General features: G+C 58.3%; 2 protein-coding genes across 2 annotated transcripts in view; both read left to right on the top strand.

The window, feature by feature from the left end:
* ASTL (astacin like metalloendopeptidase) overlaps window positions 1-7,724 on the top strand; it is a 22,680-nt gene extending 14,956 nt beyond the window's left edge. Inside the window, exons 9-11 of the mRNA XM_077773500.1 lie at window positions 332-701; window positions 5,580-5,669; window positions 7,556-7,724. Coding sequence (XP_077629626.1) covers window positions 332-701; window positions 5,580-5,669; window positions 7,556-7,724 — 629 coding nt within the window. The remainder of the gene's footprint in view (window positions 1-331; window positions 702-5,579; window positions 5,670-7,555) is intronic.
* Window positions 7,725-7,879: 155 nt separating this feature from the next.
* Window positions 7,880-11,264, top strand: ADRA2B (adrenoceptor alpha 2B). The gene has a single exon (XM_077773461.1). It carries the CDS (start codon window positions 8,051-8,053, stop codon window positions 9,389-9,391), a length of 1,341 nt encoding a protein of 446 aa, XP_077629587.1. The 5' UTR covers window positions 7,880-8,050; the 3' UTR covers window positions 9,392-11,264.
* Window positions 11,265-16,987: the final 5,723 nt, after the last annotated feature.

The following is a 16,987-nucleotide window of genomic DNA, read 5'->3' as shown; positions in this document are numbered from 1 at the left end:
TCAGCTATCTGGTGGGCTGACCACCAGCAGCTGGGTGGGGGTGGGGGTGGGTGGGAGGCCATGGAAGAGCCCTATGGCTGGACTTCCTGATGGTGACTGAGGAGACCAAGAGGGGAGGGAATGGGATGGTTCTGTGGTCCTTGTCTCTAGGGGTTGAGAATTTGGGTCTTGAAAGCATTGAGCAGTGGCTTAGCAGGGGTGAGGCAGGTTCTCTCCAATGAGCTGAGCTATTCCTACGAATGAAACTGAAGGTCACTCTAGCTCCTACAGCCAGGCCACACATTTTCCTTCTATGATTCTGGGACATCACCTCCTCTCTCTCCTGCTTCAGGGTTCCAGCCCCACAGCGATGGTAGGAGCCCTACTGCCACCTCTAGGCCATACCTGCAGCAGCTTCTGAAGGTGTTGTTGGCAGAATCTGGGAGCCCCGATGCCAGTGGCTCTGAGGCTAGAGGCCAGCGCGTTGTTGCAGGGCCTGGAGAGAGCCCACGCAGGTGGACGCTCCCCGTGCTGAGCAAGTTGGGTGTGGAGGCCTCTGCAAGGCTGCTTCAGACCCCAGCTTCCTCCCTAAACTCCAGGCCTGGGGCAGGCATTCCTGGTATTGCTCTAGAGAGGTCCTGGCCAGCCCAAGTGCCCTCTGTACCACCTGCTGCATCTCCAGAAGCAGAAGACCAGCCAGTGCCCATCCAGGGTGCTTTGGGGAGCCCAGATCTCCCAGGGGCACATGAACCTGAAAGTCCTTTCAGGGGAATGCCCAGAAGTCAAGCCTGTGACTTCTGTCCCCAAGGGGGAAGGGAATCTCCATCTCGAGTAGCTGGGCTGCATAACCCCTAGCCCCCTCCTGGCAGCACCCTGTCTTCCAGCCCCAATCTGGCTACCTGTGTGGGGCCTGGGACTCTCCCTCTGCCCCTTCTTTCTCCATATGTTCTCCTAAGGGCTTCTGGGGACAGAGGAGACTTCTAGGTTTATCAAGAGATGACTGGCTCTGCCTGCTCTCAACTTCTGCCCCAGTCCTGGAGGCTGCTGGGAATCGGAGGTGACCTTCTCCAGGGCCAAGGGTCTGGAAAAGGGAGAGAGCAGAGGCAGGTTCCCTGGGAATCAGGGTGAGGGGATGAGTCACAGCACCCCCTGCATGCTAAGATACTGCCTTTGTCTCTCCCTTGGGCCAGGACTTGCGGGGGAGCCTATAGCTTCTGGGAGCAGCCTCCCAACCCTGATGTCTGGGTGCTGGGAGTGCTGCCCTGCAGCTGTAGCCCCCAGCCCTGCTCCCCAACAGGCTTCCAGCTTGCTCCCCTGCAGTGCAGGAAGGTTCTGGCTGCAGGGGTGCTACTCCGAGGGGCAGTGAGGAAGGAATGGAGGCCCCCACTAGCACTGCACAATGGGAAACTCAGCAAGAATGGGAGGCCCCTGATTGCAGGATTCAAAGCCCCTTCCCACCCTGCTCTGCTTTCCCAGGAACCTTCCCCTCCATGTAGGGACTTGGCCAGAAGAGGCCCTGGAAGGTGTGAAGGGGTGGTAGGGTGGGGTGGGGGTCACCCTGCTTCTCTTCCTTCAGCAAAGCCCTATTCCTAGCTCCTGCTTTCCTGTGTGAGGGCTGTTCCAGGGATGAAAAAGGTCTCCATGGGGGCTTACAGGCCAGGAGCCCCCAATCCTGGAGTGGCACTATCCTTATGGACTGTTAGAAGCCCCAGGAAGCCATGCGTGGAGTGGGAGTGAAGTAGGAGCCTGGGCCCTGCACCAGTGGGGCCGAGTGCCTCAGATGTTTGGGGGGGAAGGCAAAAATAAACTTGGGTACTTGCTCTAAGAGCTAGGTGTGCATGCCTGTGCATGAGTGCATTTAACCTTGCCGACTGACCTGGGAGGGGCCCTCAGGTGGTTACACCCACTCTCCTGGGGAGGAGCGGGGGAGGCAGCCAGGCATGCCTGATGCGAGCCTGAGGGGCGTCAGGGCAGGGCTGAGGCTTGCTTGAGTTACTGGGAGAGCTTGGCCTTTGCCAGCCTCCTGGGCCGAGTTGGGATAGGATGCCCGGGAGGCTGGAGCCTCTGCCCTCAGTCTGTCTTGGGTTTCAGTCTTGAGTTTAGGGATTTTCTCACTGAACTGGGACCTGGTCTCCAGTATTCACATCAGGGAAGGATCATCGGGTGGGGAAAACCCTGTCCCTCTGCTTGTTCCCCAGACACGTGAGGAGGATGGAGTTTAGAGTGGGTGGTATGCTCCTAGCGGGGTGACTGTTCCCCTGGGAGAGTCCCAAGCAAAGATGGAGAGCGTACATAGTGCCCCAGCTCATCAGAGAACTGAGTGTGACCGCCTTAGCATCTATGGGTCTAAGCAGTGGAGCCAGGCCTCTGGCCCTGGGTTGGGGGTTCTCGGCAGCCACAGTAGGTCAGAGAAGGTGAAGTGGTTGGTGTCTGCAAGGAGGCCCTCCCTTAGAGGCTGCCTGTGATGAGCCTCCATCAGGATGTGGCTTTTGGTCTCAGCATGTGTGTTTTCCAGAGGGTGGGGCTGGCTGAGCCTGGCGGCTCAAGAGGAAGAGTGTTTCGCCCTCTTTGGGGATGATCAGGGATGAGGCTGCCTTTGCCCTTCCCCCGCGGAGCCACCTACCCCTACAGATCCCGTTCTCCAGGCCTATTCCACGAGCACCACCCTGCCCCTGTGGTCCATCCCCCGGAGCCCTGGCATGAGGGGTGTGCTCTGGATGGGGCCCTGACCCTGATCTGTGGCCTATTCCTCAACCCCTAGGGCCATGCTGTGTGGGCTCACTCATCAACCTGTTCACTCCGTTGACAGACTCTTGTAGGAGGTGCCAGGCTGTCTTGGCTAGAGGCACTAGGAGTGACAGGGTGAGCGAGGCAAGGTTTCTATTCTTGTGGAGTTTACTGGGGGGAGGGGGAGAGGGATGGAGAGTGATCAGATAAATAAGGCATTGGAGATTGATAAATGATGGGGGTGGCCATTCCTTTGGTTGGTATTTCAACTGGGACACAAATGACAGGAGGGACTATCCTGTGGGGAAAAGAAATCCAAGGAAATAACCAGTGCAAAGGCCCTGAGGCAGGAAGAAGTAAGGTGTGATTGGCGTGGGATGGGGTGTTGGCAGGGCGAGGTTAGTGAGGGATGGTTTTATTCCAAGAGCAACAGGGAGCGGCCGCTGGAGGGTCTAAGTAGGGGAGTGGCAAGATCTGAGATTTAAAAAGTCACTCTGGATGCTCTGTGGAAAATAGACTGGAAGTAGAAAGAACAGCTGGAAGCCACTACATTTGTACAGGCCAGAGTGAGGGGGACTGTGGGAGCGGGCAGACATGGATGGTTCTCGAGCATGTTTTGGAGGTTGAGGCAACCACACTTGTGACTGACCACAGGGTGTGAGGACCCCACGTACAGCACCGGGACCTCAGGAGAGGAGAGAGTGTGCGGGCTGAATGAGCCTGGAGTTCAGGGCTGGAGATGTCCTTCGGGGTGTCTTCAGCCTCCAGGTGGGACCTATGCGCTAGATAAAATTACCAAGAAGAGTTTGGGTCCAGAAGAAGGAGGGACTCCAGGACTGAACGGGGGCGCTGCGACATTTAGGCCAGGGTTTCTCCGTCTCAGCGTTATTAGTGTTTTGTGCCTCGTAATCGTTGTGGGGGCCGTCCTGTACATTGTGAGGTGTTTAGCAGCATCATTGGCCACGACCCACTAGATGCCAGTAGCGCCCCCCTTCCTCTTGTGACAATTGAGAAATCTCTCCAAGTGCCATATTGCCAAATGTCCCTGGAGGAGAAGGGGCAAACGCCACTCTCCATGAGAATCGGTGATCGGAGTTTCGGGGGGAAAAGGGGGGACTAAGAAGGAAGGGGTGGCCTGTGAGGAGGGAGTCAAGCCTGCAGTGTTCCCGGGGAAGGGAGCAGTCTGTTGTCTAAAATGGTGCTGAGAAAATGAAGAGGACACACTCCGAGGCAGGGGGTCACGGATGCCCCACCAGCGGTAGATTCAGCCGAGGACAGGGTGCAGGTGCCCAGTGGAGGGTTAAGGAGAGAATGTGAGGGGTTAGAGACAGTGCAGCAAATGGTTAGAGAAGGCAGCAGCTACAGAAGACATAGAGGGCTTCCCAGGGCAGGGGCTGGCCCTGGATCAGGGGAGGAGTGACAGCGGAGGGTGATAATTGCAGGAGCAGAGGCCTGGGGGATAGGACAGGGTTCTGGCCACATACAGAGGACTTGCCCTCAGAGCAGAGATGGCGCTCAGATGCAGGTGCTTGTGGGGGTGATTTCCTGCCTAATGGCTTTCATCTTCTAAGTCAGAGGCAAAGTCACAGCTTGGAGTGGGGGAGGGCATGTGGGGTGAGGGGGATGAGAGGGATATGGATTCTGGAGTGGGAAAGGTGGCACACTAGGAAAGTCTGGAGATTTGTGGTCCTGGCTTTAAAGCGAGGCCAGTCGATGCAGTGAGTGTTTTGCTCCGGAAAGAGCAGCCGCTCGAGCAAAAGCAAGGTGGGTGATTTAGGTCTGACCAGCGTTGGGGGTTTTGTCGGGTGAGGTGTGATGGAGGAAAGGGTGGTGGCCTTACATTATAGAGGGTGTGACTCAAGGGTCTGGGAAGGTGAGGAAGTTGGGTCATTCAAGGTGGTGTGAGGATAAGGTCCGAGGGATTTGAAAGGCTGGGGCTTCTGGGGAAAGTTGGGGTGCAAAGCCTAGCTGGGCATCCTCCCTGCGGAACCCTGGCACGGGAGAATCTGGGGCCAGTCCCCTCTCTCAGGCCTGGAGAAGTGGCTCCAGTGCTATCAACTAAGGTGGCACATCTCTCGCTGCGCTCTCACAGCTAGGGATGGGACGGCTGTTCCTGTGTCTTTGGAAAAGATGGTGCTAGGTCAACTTCCCTCCACCCCCGGCCCCTCTTTCCAAAGGCATCCCTTGGGGGCACCTTCAATTTGGACATTACCTGAGAAAGGCTCATGTGGATGTCATCCGTGGATGTCCGGCTGCCACTCCCTCTTGTCATTCAACAGCCTTGGCTGGGTACTGGAGACAGAGAAGGGATGTGTGCTCCAGTGGGTTGGGGGAGGGGGGGACATGTGATGCAGCAAACCCATCCACCACCATCTCAAGACCTCTCTGAGTGTGAAAGTGGTACTGTGTACATAGCATCAAAGAACTTGGAAAGCAAGTTATCTTTTTCTCTCTGAGGGGGTAGTGGGTGAAAGGTGAGTGGACCTTGGAGAGTGGGGGGGCTCGCCAAACACAGAAGGAAGGGAGCAGCCAGCCCCTGGGAAGGACTGGAGATGTGGGAGCTCAGGGCATGCCCAGGGACCAACAGGTAGCCCATGCCCATCACTTGTCTTCCTCTCCCACCACAGGTGGCTGGGAACGCTCTGAGGCAGCTGCTGGCTGGGTCTGGGATTGAATTCTGCCAGCCCTGGTGGAAGGGAATGACAATGGGGTGTGGGGGGGTGTCCCGTCTAGTTGGAGAAGGGCTGAAGGAAGCCCCACTATGGCCCGAGGCTCTGATTCGTGCAGGGTTGAGCCAAGCAGGCAGCACTGGAAGGTGTATGTGGGGGATATGGAGGCTGCAGAGAAGAGTGGGAATCAAGTCATGTAATGGTCTCCACTGCCCCAAGAGCCAGCTGCACATTTGGGAGGTGGCAGCAGGTGACAGACCCTGGGGCTGGGCTAAGCCTCACAGATAGATGCCTGTAGGCTCTCCCTGGCTCCCCTGACCTAGGATTGTGCCTAGTAGGGCATGACACTTGGTAGACCCAGAGCTGCCCCTTCAGCGAAGGCCCAATGGGGAGGGAGAGAGTCTGAGGAGCCCTGGCCTCAGCTCCTTCGGGTCCTGGGAGCCTCGCCTTTCAAGGAAAACTTGGGCCAGGAGACAAAAGGCTGATGCTGGTTGCAGTATCTGGGGAGATACCCAGTGCCCCCCCCCCCAGTCTGAGTATGGGTAGAGAGAATGAAAAAGTGGTCCCTCTTAATGCCCTGTGGGTCACCTGGGCCCTCAGACTCCTCAGCGCGCCCCCCCGCCGGGCCCTGGGACAAGAGTCTCAGAGACAAGGCAGGAACCTGCCTAAGTGGCTGCTTTCCAAGCTCTGGGGGCCACCCCTCAGTCCTCTCGCAGGGAAGGGGCTACTGAGACTTCTCCATTTCTGGCAACCTCAGGGCCCAGGCTCAGCGCAGTCCAGCAGGTGAGAGGGATGCAGCCATAAAACCTGTGTCTGTAGGAGGCGAGAGAGGCTGGCTGCCCTCTCCCACCATCAGGCTGTTGGGTGCTCCACCTAAGAAAGCAGCTGAGTAGAATGGCAGGAGGCAGCGGCAGCCTTGTATGGAGGCACCCCTCCACCCCTGCTGTGGGAGCCTAGGTAGGGGTGAGATATTGCCTGCAGGCACTGGTCGGTCATCCCGTGGTCCCATGAAGATGGAGCAGGCAGGAAGGGAGGTCCGGTACGAATGCCGTCTCAAAGCCAGGTCCTTTGGAGGAGGCCTACTTTCAGCAGTGGCTTGATGCTTATTTATACAGAGGATGTCATGCAGAGCTGTGGGCTATAAATATGGGGCCTGGCTCTAGTCTGGGCTTCTAGCATCAGGGGCTCCAGAAGTGGTGAAAAAATGTGCCCTTGAGGCTGCCCAGGCTGACATTGGTGGCAGTGGCCACAGGGAGAGAGAGTAGGGTGAGGGGGGTCGGGTGATTAATCTGAAATTTCTTACCCAACTCCTTCCACAGCCATTCCAAGAGAGGTGTGCAGAATCAGCAGGGATGGAGAGGGGTGGTGTCAAAACACAAAGCGATGCTTCTCCCATCATAGCTTCCCCTGACACCTACTTTTTCTCTGAGCTGTGTTAAAAAAGACCCCACCCTCGTCAAAGTCTCCATTCCTGAGGAGTCCAAGCCAGTTTTCCTCTTACCTCTTTGCCCTTAGTGGAGGAAACCGAGGCAGCTGTGAGGAAGACAGAAAAGCTGAAGTCATAAATCGTGGAGCACTCGCTTGCCCCACGGGCCTTGGGAGCCTTTTCAGGGCCCCCCAGAAGGCAGCGAGGACGCGGGTCTCCCGGCTGGCCGAGGGCTCTCTCTACACGCGGGCGGCGGCAGGGGGCGCTCGCAACCTGGCCACAGGCGCGCCTCTGTGAGATCCGCAAGCCCGACGGAATCCGCTCGGCGAGAGAAAGCATTTGGGGAAGGGGTTCCAGGACAGTCTTCCCGCTCCCCTAACTCCTACTCGGCTTCCTTCTCGGGCACCGGGTAGGAGGTGTGGTTCACTATGTGCCGGCGCCCCAATACACCCACCCACTCTCTCCTCGGGGCTCCTGGGCGGCAGGGGTGGGGGGGGTGGAGATCAGCGGGCGCCCACCGTCCCGGATCCTGGTGCTCAGACCCGGTCTGCAGGAGAGAGGTCTCGCCTGGGTCCCAGCCCCCTGTGCGCACCAATCCTTCCACTTCTGCAAGCGTCTTTCCCGGAGTCCCGAAGACCCCAGACGCCGGTTTCTGACCTCCCGTGGCCCCGAGGAGAAGGGTCGTAGAAGCGCCAGGGCGGAGGCCCACATCCAGGGGNCCGCCTCCCTCCCCTTCCCCTACTCCCGCCTCCAGTCTCCTCCCTCCTCCAGCGCGCCCGCTCTCCTCCCATTCCCCTGCCGCGGCGGGCTGCCTGCAGGCACGGCTCCCGGCCAGAGCCAGCGAGCGGAACGGGCGCCTTGGCTGCTGCGCCTCCTCTGAGCACCGGCGGCACGCCCCCCGCCGGGCCCCGGGCCCCAGCTAGCGTCCCGCAGCCTCGGAGCGGGAGGGTGCAACTTTCCCCCGGTCCCGGGCGGGGCGGGGACGGCAGCGGGACAACTTGGAAAACTTCTCCGGAGAGGACGGTAGGCACGCCCGGTGTCGGTGGAAGAGGATGTAGGAGAGCGGTGGCTGGCCCCAGGCATCCCTCGATCTCCTTGCCCGGTTCGGCCTGGCCATGGGGCTCCAGCGCCTTCTGCGCCGCCAGGGGGTCGACCCCCCGCTTCTAGCCTAGCTGCGTAGGACGGCACTGTCTCTGGCTGAGCACGCTCTGGGCGAGCAGCGACCCCTCTGGCCGCGCCCCGCCCCGCCATGGACCATCAGGAGCCCTACTCGGTGCAGGCCACCGCGGCCATTGCGGCGGTCATCACGTTCCTCATCCTTTTCACCATCTTTGGCAACGCGCTGGTCATCTTGGCTGTGCTGACGAGTCGCTCGCTGCGCGCCCCGCAGAACCTGTTCCTAGTGTCGCTGGCCGCCGCCGACATCCTGGTGGCCACGCTCATCATCCCTTTCTCGCTGGCCAACGAGCTGCTGGGCTACTGGTACTTCCGGCGCACGTGGTGTGAGGTGTACTTGGCGCTCGACGTGCTCTTCTGTACCTCGTCCATCGTGCATCTGTGCGCCATCAGCCTGGACCGGTACTGGGCCGTGAGTCGTGCGCTGGAGTACAACTCCAAGCGCACCCCTCGCCGCATCAAGTGCATCATCCTCACCGTGTGGCTCATCGCAGCCGTCATCTCCCTGCCGCCGCTTATCTACAAGGGCGACCAGGGGCCCCAGCCCCGAGGGCGCCCGCAGTGCAAACTCAACCAAGAGGCCTGGTACATCCTGGCATCTAGCATTGGATCCTTCTTCGCACCCTGCCTCATCATGATCCTCGTCTACCTGCGCATCTACCTGATCGCCAAACGCAGCCACCGCAGAGGTCCCTGGGCCAAGGGTCGCCCTGGGGAGGGTGAGTCTAAGCAACCCCGCCCAGTCCCTACTGGAGCTTCGACCAAAGTGCCGACCCTGGCCTCTCTGGCTGCTTCTGGAGAGGCCAACGGACACTCCAAGCCTACTGGGGAGAAGGAGGAGGGGGATACCCCTGAAGGTCCTGGGACCCCGGCCTCGCCACCCAGCTGGTCAGCCCTTCCCAACTCAGGCCAGGGTCAGAAGGAAGGTGCTTGCGGGGCATCTCCAGAGGAAGAAGCGGAGGAGGAGGAGGAGGAGGAGGAGGAAGAGGGTGAACCTCAGGCCTTGCCAGCATCTCCTGCCTCTGCCTGTAGCCCACCCATGCAGCAGCCACAGGGGTCCCGGGTGCTGGCAACCCTCCGTGGCCAGGTGCTCCTGGGCAGGGGCGTGGGCACCTCCAGTGGGCAGTGGTGGCGGCGGCGGGCACAGCTGACCCGGGAGAAGCGGTTCACCTTTGTGCTGGCTGTGGTTATTGGTGTTTTCGTGCTCTGCTGGTTCCCCTTTTTCTTCAGCTACAGCCTGGGTGCCATCTGCCCACAGCACTGCAAGGTGCCCCATGGCCTCTTCCAGTTCTTCTTCTGGATCGGCTACTGCAACAGCTCGCTGAACCCCGTCATCTACACCATCTTTAACCAGGACTTTCGCCGTGCCTTCCGAAGGATCCTTTGCCGCCAGTGGACCCAGACGGCATGGTGAGCCACCTGCCTGCCGCCCGTGTGGGGTTGGTGCCAGGTGGCCCCAGGGCCACTCTGATTCTTGCCCTGTTTTACGTGGTCGCCTCCCTGGGGACTTGCTGGTCCCTGCCTGGGTCCTGCAGGCTTCATCTTGGGAGCCCCCCGGGGAGGGGCAGGGGTGCTGTTCACAGGGGTCCAACTGAAGCCTCTGATTGCTGGCTCGGCTTTGGGGGGACATCTCTACCCCCTGCCTGAGCACAGGCCCACAGATGAGGCTTGGACCTTCCTGAACGTAGCTGAGGCCAGGCCAGGATAGAGCACTTCCCTCCCAGTACCCCAGAACCCTGTAAGCCAATGCGGCGGGGGGGCTTTCCTTCCTCAAGGACCCTTCGTTCCCTGGCTGGTCACTTGCTCCTGGTGTCTTTGTTTCTCATCTTCCCCTGGTAAAGAGCAGGAAGCCAGCCTTCTGCTTTTCCCAGGAGGACCTGCTGCTGAAGAGGAGGAGGAAGAGGCAGAAACGAGGGATCCACGATGGGTGCCCGTGGTCCCCATCAGGCGCTGGATGGGGAGTTTACAGCCTGGCCCTGTTTCTGGGCCTGCTTCCCTTTCCCCCTAGTTTTAGATTTGTAGCTCCTTTAAAGCCCAGAACCTTCTCTGGAATCATTTTCCTTACCTGGCACCCCTCTGGCAGGTGGATGTGTGCCAGTGGGTGCCTCACCTTGGTGGGGTGGTCTGGAGGCCTGGCCTCTGCCTCGACAGGACATCCCTGATCACTAGCATTCACCTCCTGCAAAAACCCGGCGACAATGGCTTGCCGCCTACTTGCTGCAGGAGATGAAAGGCTTTGCAGAAAGCTTTGAGCTCCGTGGGGGAACGCACTAGAGGACCAGAAAATGTGATTATTTGGTGATATAAAAATCCCCTTTCTCTGTGTTTACCACCACCTGTCTTCCTGTAGACTTTTGTTCTGTGCCTGGGGTGTGTGAATTCTTACCCCAAACTGGAAGTGGGGAATGGCATAGAGAACCACTATTTCAGTTAAATGACTTCTTCGAGAACATGTTCTTGTGCCTGCAAGGGTTTAGTTATTATTCCTGCATTACGACTTCTAGACATTTCACCCACCATGCCAAGAGGGTTTTCAGTGGCTTGGGCCCTCCAGTGGGGGAGAAGTCTTTTGTCATCAAGCAGGCAAATCGTTTCCCCAAGATGGTTAAAGATACCCACGCCATCAGAACAGTCTGAGATGAGAGCCTGTGGTGGGTGACAGGGCCCCCAGGCAGGTGCTGGGGCTGGAACAGGTGAATGAGGGCCCCGTGGGCTCCTGCGCCCAGGCAGGTCTCCAAGCCTCATGTGGGTCCCTGTGATGTATAACTGCTCCTACCCTGGGTGGGGGCCGGCTGGCCATCTCTGACCCAGCCATGTTGCTCCATCCCATTGATGAGGCTCCAAGGGCCTCTGCTTCCTGGTTGTCCCCGCGGCCCCAGGACCTAGCACCCAGGAGACTTGGGAGCATCAGAAGGATGTTTCCCAGTCTTCTCCAAGGAGCGCCTGGCTTCAGCATTAAGCCAGTGGGCACCTAGCAGGCATGGGGGGTAGGGCTGAGCAGCCAAGACACTGTTAGCACTCTGATGGGCCTGGCCAGATTTGGAGAGGTGCTGAGGGAGTTTTCTGCGGCGCAGAGAATGGAGGGGACCAAAGAGAGTCCCTTCTGGGGAGAGGGGCTGTCTAGCTCCTTCCTCAGCCTCAGTGTGAGGCCAGGGCATTGCCTTGGGGAGGGGCTGGGACCAGGGGAGTGGCTGACTCCTGACATCTGCTGACTGGTCTTGTGTGTGTTCGGGGGGTGCCCCTTGCTATTGTTGCCTGTGGCCCCCTTGTTGTGATATGTAGGCTTTTTTTTTTTTTTTTTTAAGTCTGAGCTATTTTATCAATAAAGGATATTTTGTAATAAGCAAGCTGTGTCTTTGTTGCCCAAGAGCTGCCAGGAGTAATTGTCTCTCAGCTACTTGAATAGCATCTCTAAGCATGGGCTCCCTCCCAGGGTCCGTTGCCCTTTCCTCCCCTAGGCGTGGCTGCCTGGCACCTTCCCACCTGCCTGCCTGCTTTGTCTATTCCGTGTCCCTGTTCATTGCCAGTCAGTGGGACAAGAGTGGCCAGAGAAGCCCGAGACTGGCTCTCTGGCAAGAGAAGAAAAGGAGGGCTTCCCAGAGGAGGGGGCCTTGGGGCTGGGTCTTGGGAGAAGAGCAAGAATACACCAAGAAGCAAGATAGGAAATGGGCAGAGGGCTGCATGCGCAAAGGGTGTGTTTGGAGGATTTGTGACAGTTTGAGAGTCAGTCTAAAGCTAGCCCTGCCTTGTGGTCAGGTGCGGCAGTTGGGGGCCAGAGGAGGTAGTTGGACGGCACCACAGGGGGCGGGAGGGACACAGGAGGAAGGGCAGGATGGTCATTCTGCAGAATGTTTTCAGCTGCTGTCTTCAGCGAGGGCTAGGGAGTGGGAAGGAACCGCCGTGCTCCAGGCTCTCCCACACTAAGATTCAGTCACGAATGTCAGAGTCGGAAGACCTGTGGACGTCCCTCCTATCAATCTCATTTCCCAGAGAAGGCCTCTGAGACCCCAGAGCCACCATATGAGTTGGGCAAGGAGTTGGGTCAGGCATCCCATCCCACCTCAGTGAGGGCAACCTCTGGGACCTGAAGCAAGTTGGCCGGGTTCTGAGGGCTGGGGAGACCAGACAGCAGGCTGGTGGGGAAGGGCAGGGAGGGTTGAGGCCCGGGAGGGAAGGGCAGAGAGAGGAGCAGTGAGGCCCCAGGGTCTGGTGGTGGGTGGCCATCTTCCATGTCCCGGATTCATACTTTCCTGGGGCCGTGGCTTCTGCTACGGGCAACCAGTGGAAACTCCTATGTACCCACCATAACTGGTGGACATGGAGAGGGACATTGGGCTTCATCGAGGACTTGATAAGAAAGCCACGCTCGGCCCAGAGGAGCTCCCAGCAATTCCTGCCAGCCTGGGTTTCTAGTGCCAAGGCCCTGAGGCTTGACGGGGTTAGATTAAAGAAGTTCATTTGTTTCCGTTTACTGAGCCAATCAATTTTCTGGCACCCTGTCTAATTAATCCTTATGCCCACGGTGTAAAAGAAGTGTCTGCCCATTTTATTCAGGGGAAACAGGCTCAGAAAACTGTAATGACTTGATGGAGGTCACCCAGGGACAAGTCCTTTCCACTGGATCACCATGTCTGTTCCCTGAGGGTCTGTGAGGGGCAGGCCCATGCGCCCGGGAAGAGCTCTCTGCCCCATCTCTGGAGATGGTGGCAGAAACTTAGCCCTTCAGGAGCTGGACTGTGGGCAGCCCACCCTGAACATGTCATCTTACTTAATCGTCACAACCTTGCTGGGTGTGGCCATTTTTCCAAGGGAGGAAACTGGGGCTCCGGGTCACCCAGCTGGGTGTCTGAATCACAAAGCTTCAAAATTCAGAGGCAGAAGGGTTGTGGTTGTATCTCTTCTTGTTCCCACTCTCTCTCGGCGATGCTGGCCGTTCGGGGATTCTGCAATTGCACTTGGCTCGAATGGGTGGGTGGCAGTGCTGGGATGGACCGCTCAGGTCTGTCACTGAACAGGCGACGTAAGCGATGGCACACAACTCGCAGGTTTTTCCATTCCTGACAGCTCAGTCCAAACCCTGGCTTTTATTAAAGAAATGCCTGAGGCCCAGGGAGAGATGGTTGGCCCTGGATCCCCACCCCCACAGCCACGGGGTGGCAGAGACAGTTGTCCCGTCACTGTGCCTATCGTTCCAAGCCTTCATACGGAAGGGATGGTATCTAGACTCAAGGAGTGACAGCACACATTCAGGAAACATCCAACAGCCTGCTGTGTGCCAGGGCCAGTGCTAGGCTCGTCCTCATTTTGCTACTTTATTCTGTTCTCAGATCCTCAGAGCCCGAGGATCAGAGTCCCGGGTCCCACAGTTAACAGGTGGTGCAGGTAGAGCTCGATCCCAGGACCCCCAGCTCCCCGTCTGCCTTCTCCCCCTCTCACACCCCATTCCTGCTGTTTTGTGGGGGTAGTGTCTACCTTTGATTTCACCCTGAGCCCATCTGAGGGTTAGCGTGTTGAAGAGGTGGGCTCAGGGCAGCAGAGATGGGGGCGGGGGTGGTAGCATGCCGCCTCCCAGGAATAATCCCCCAAACACCTTGGAGGTGAGGGCGGGGGACAGAAGGCAGCAGAAAGGCTCAGCAGTTCACCAGGTGGATGTGAGCTGTCTTGCTGGGGCGCTTCTACCCTCTGCAGACCTTTCTAGCTTCTATCTTAGGACATCTGCGACGAAGGGAGGGACCAACCAAGAAGACCGTTAAAGAAGAGGTGGTGTGGATGGCTTGGGAAGACCTCTCCCCTCCAGTTTCAGTCACTGTGTAAGAATCCGGGTCCTTAGATTGCAGGGGATGCCCTTGAAAGGGAGTTTGATCTCAGTCTCTGCCTCGGGCCAGCTGCTGAGAAATTCAGGGCCGCTGGAAATTCCTCTTTGGAACATTGCTGCAGGAAGGGACCCCCCCAACCCTCCCCCACCAAAAGGCACCTGTGACAGTGGGGCCGGCTGACCTGCCACCAAGACTCAAGGTGGAGCTCAACGTGGAGGGAGCTTGTGAGTTCATTAGGCCCCTGCAGCTCCTCTCCTCCTCTGCATGCTCTCCCCTTTCTGTGTTTGGGGGATGTGAGACCTTGCTCAGCTACACCCCCTGCAGATGGGGTTGCTTCTGGCTGGGCCCAAAGAGGCATCTGCCCAGGAGAAGCTGATACTGGGCTGTCTTCTGCTTCCCCGATGCTGGCTAGGAGTTCTTTTTCTTAATATATGTATTTTTAATGTTTATTATTTTTGAGAGAGAGAGAGAGAGAGAAACAGAGAGCAAGCAGGGGAGGGGCAGAGAGAGAGGGAGACAAAGAATCGGAAGCAGGCTCCAGGCTCTGAACTGTCAGCACAGAGCCCGATGCTGGGCTCAAACCAACAAACTGCGAGACCATGACCTGAGCCGAAGTCGGATGTTTAACCACTGAGCCACCCAGGCGCCCCACTGGCCAGGAATTCTGCCTGGAGGGCCTGGCCGCTGTGAATGGCAGGGCTGGTGTGGGACTTTGTGCCAGTGAAAACCGCCCTGGGGAGGGGGAGTTGGGGGGGACGGGGTCATGCTCTGCCTCTCCCATTATTTGTCTAGCTGCCCCCAAGCAAGGCTTGGTTCTTCTTGGGACCTCAGTGTCCCTGCCTGCCCACGAGGGGTTGACCCCATAGTCCCTCAGGTTCCCTAGCTTAAGGCTCCATCTCTGCCCTGCCCCCAGCTTTCTGGAAATCCACATTCAGAGGCTCCTGGAGTTAATCAGTTATTCTTAGGGTCAGGCCCTTGGGCCAGGATTAGGGCTGTGTTTTCTTCACTTTTGTGCCATCTTGCAGACTGGGTCTGGAGAAACCGATCAATTTGGGACCCTCCGAGATGGCCAGTGGCAGGGAATAATGACAGCTCTGAGTCGTGAGGATTCATGCCTGGTGAGCATCATCTGAGATTAGAGCGGCTCCTCTCTCCATTTTACAGGGCAGGAAACTGAGGCCCAGGGAGATTGAGGGTATTGACTGAGTCATTCAGAGCCAGGACATGAACCCACCCAATTTAATCTCAACTGTGTCACTAACTGGTCTCAGTATGTGCCTCAGCAGTGGGGGAGCAGTGGGGGAGCAGGCCTCGGCCTCCCCAGCCCAGCAGAGCCCCTGCCCTGTGCTAGCTGGAGGGTCTCCCCTGCAGGGACCTCATGGCTTCGTGGGGGTGATCTCCCTGCCTGCTGGAACCTCCAGAGAGCGGGAGCTGGGCAGGGGTGGGAAGCTCTGCTCACTGTTAGCAGGAGAGGCGGGAGCACTCAGCTAAAATTAGATTCTGGGATTCTTCGTGCTCCTGCATCCGTCCGTCCTTCCATCCGGCCTGGGGAAGGCTGTTGTCAGCCTGCCAGAGCTGGAAGGAGCCTGGATGTCAGCTTGCACCCTCCCCAGGGCTCACTGGCTCTGATCTTCTCACACCCTCGCCTGGCCTTTGGCCAAAGGCTCCTGCCCTTGGCTTGGCCTTGTGGCCATCTATTGATTAGCAGTGATTTCAAAGGAAGAGTGCCCCCCCTTAATACCCGCCCTTTCCCCTTGGGGTTTTACCCCCCTTCTTCCTCTCTCCCCTCTCTTCCTCTCCTCTCTTCTCCTGGCCCTTCCCACTTCCGGGTCCTCAGAGGCTTCTCCCCCTTCCCTGAGTGTCCCCTCTGCCTTCTGCTGATCTCTGACTTCTGCCTCCCCCTTGGGGACGGTCCTGGCTCTTCATGGAGACTGCAGGCTCCATGGACCATTGTGGTTGCAAGGGGACCACAACATACTAAAAAAGAGGCTCCCTCCCTGGCAATTTGGGGCTATTTCTGGCCTTGCTGTAGCCCTCTGGGGTCCCTGGTGCTCTGGTGGCTGGTGGGGGGCGGGAGGAGGTGCTGGGCCCCAGCCCCAGGATGCAATGGTCCTAGCCTTTGATTTCCCTGGGGAGGGGGCAGGCTCCTTCTGGAGCTGGGGGTGGGCCCTCCAACCTCAGGGCAGCCAGTGCAGATGGAATGCCATTACCTCTGCTCCTCTGGGGGCCTGGGCTGCTTCAGGAGGGAAGAGGGCTGGGCCATGGTAGTGTGGGTGGCAGTGTAGAGCCCTGGTGTCCCTCTCGTCCCTGTTCCCACCCCAGACTAGCTACAGCTGGGAGAGAGGGAGCGTGGGAGGATGCCTGAGCCTGCTGCTGGGGTCCCTGGACACTGAAGTGGTGGAGGGGGGGGGCAAGGGTTAAACCCAGCCCTCCCTCCCAGGCATTAGGCTCCGTGAGGTCCCTGGGTGCTCCTGGTGAGGTGATGCTTTCTGTCCTGGCTACAAATCTGGGCAGGCTATGGCCTCTCCATCCCATGGTGGCCTTGCAGCTGGAGTTACAGTGGGTGCAGCACTGGTGACTGAAGGATTCCTTCAGCTGTTTCAGAAGCATTGGCCAGGGTCCAGAGGCTCAGGTCATCGTCCCAGTAGGGCCATCAAATTGCTCCGTGACCTTGGGCAAATCCCTTCACCTTTCTGGGCTTCAAATTCCTCATTGTCAGATAAAGGAGTCAGATTGGAGCATGTTCAAGTCCTGGGTTCCACCCTAAGAACCATTGGGCAGGGGCAGAGAGGAGGGGGGCTCAACCAGTGGCCTCCTGTCCCCACCGCACCCTTGTTTTTTTTCTACCTATCCATTTTCAGGAAGCAGCTCGTCCTTCCCGCCCACCAGGCTTCCTCCTCTGTGGGCACCCATGACCTCCATCCCCTTCCTACCCAGGCTCACATAACACGCGTCAGCCACCTCCCTGTCCTGCCCTTGACACCTACGTCCCAGGGAAATCTCACTGCTGTGAACTTCAGAAGGGCCACCTCCAAAGACATTCCTCCATGGCAGGCTGGGAGCTGGTGGGACAGGGGTGGACATGTGCCTGTGGGACATGTGCCCACCCCTTGCTTTATGTTGGATCTAAAGAAAGGCAGGGAAGGGTGCCTGGTGGATCAGTTGATTGAGTTTCTGACTTTGGCTCAGGTCAT

This window comes from Crocuta crocuta, unplaced genomic scaffold, assembly GCF_008692635.1.
Source record: "Crocuta crocuta isolate KB4526 unplaced genomic scaffold, BGI_CrCroc_1.0 scaffold67, whole genome shotgun sequence".
Classification (NCBI taxonomy): Eukaryota; Metazoa; Chordata; class Mammalia; order Carnivora; family Hyaenidae; genus Crocuta; species Crocuta crocuta.
The sequence above is the reverse complement of the archived record's forward strand: the minus strand, read 5'-3'. Positions and strand labels throughout refer to the sequence as shown.

What these genes read in the sequence shown, in the direction of transcription:
- ADRA2B (XM_077773461.1), top strand. Translation starts at nt 8,051, where the DNA reads ATGGACCATCAGGAGCCCTACTCGGTGCAGGCCACCGCGGCCATTGCG.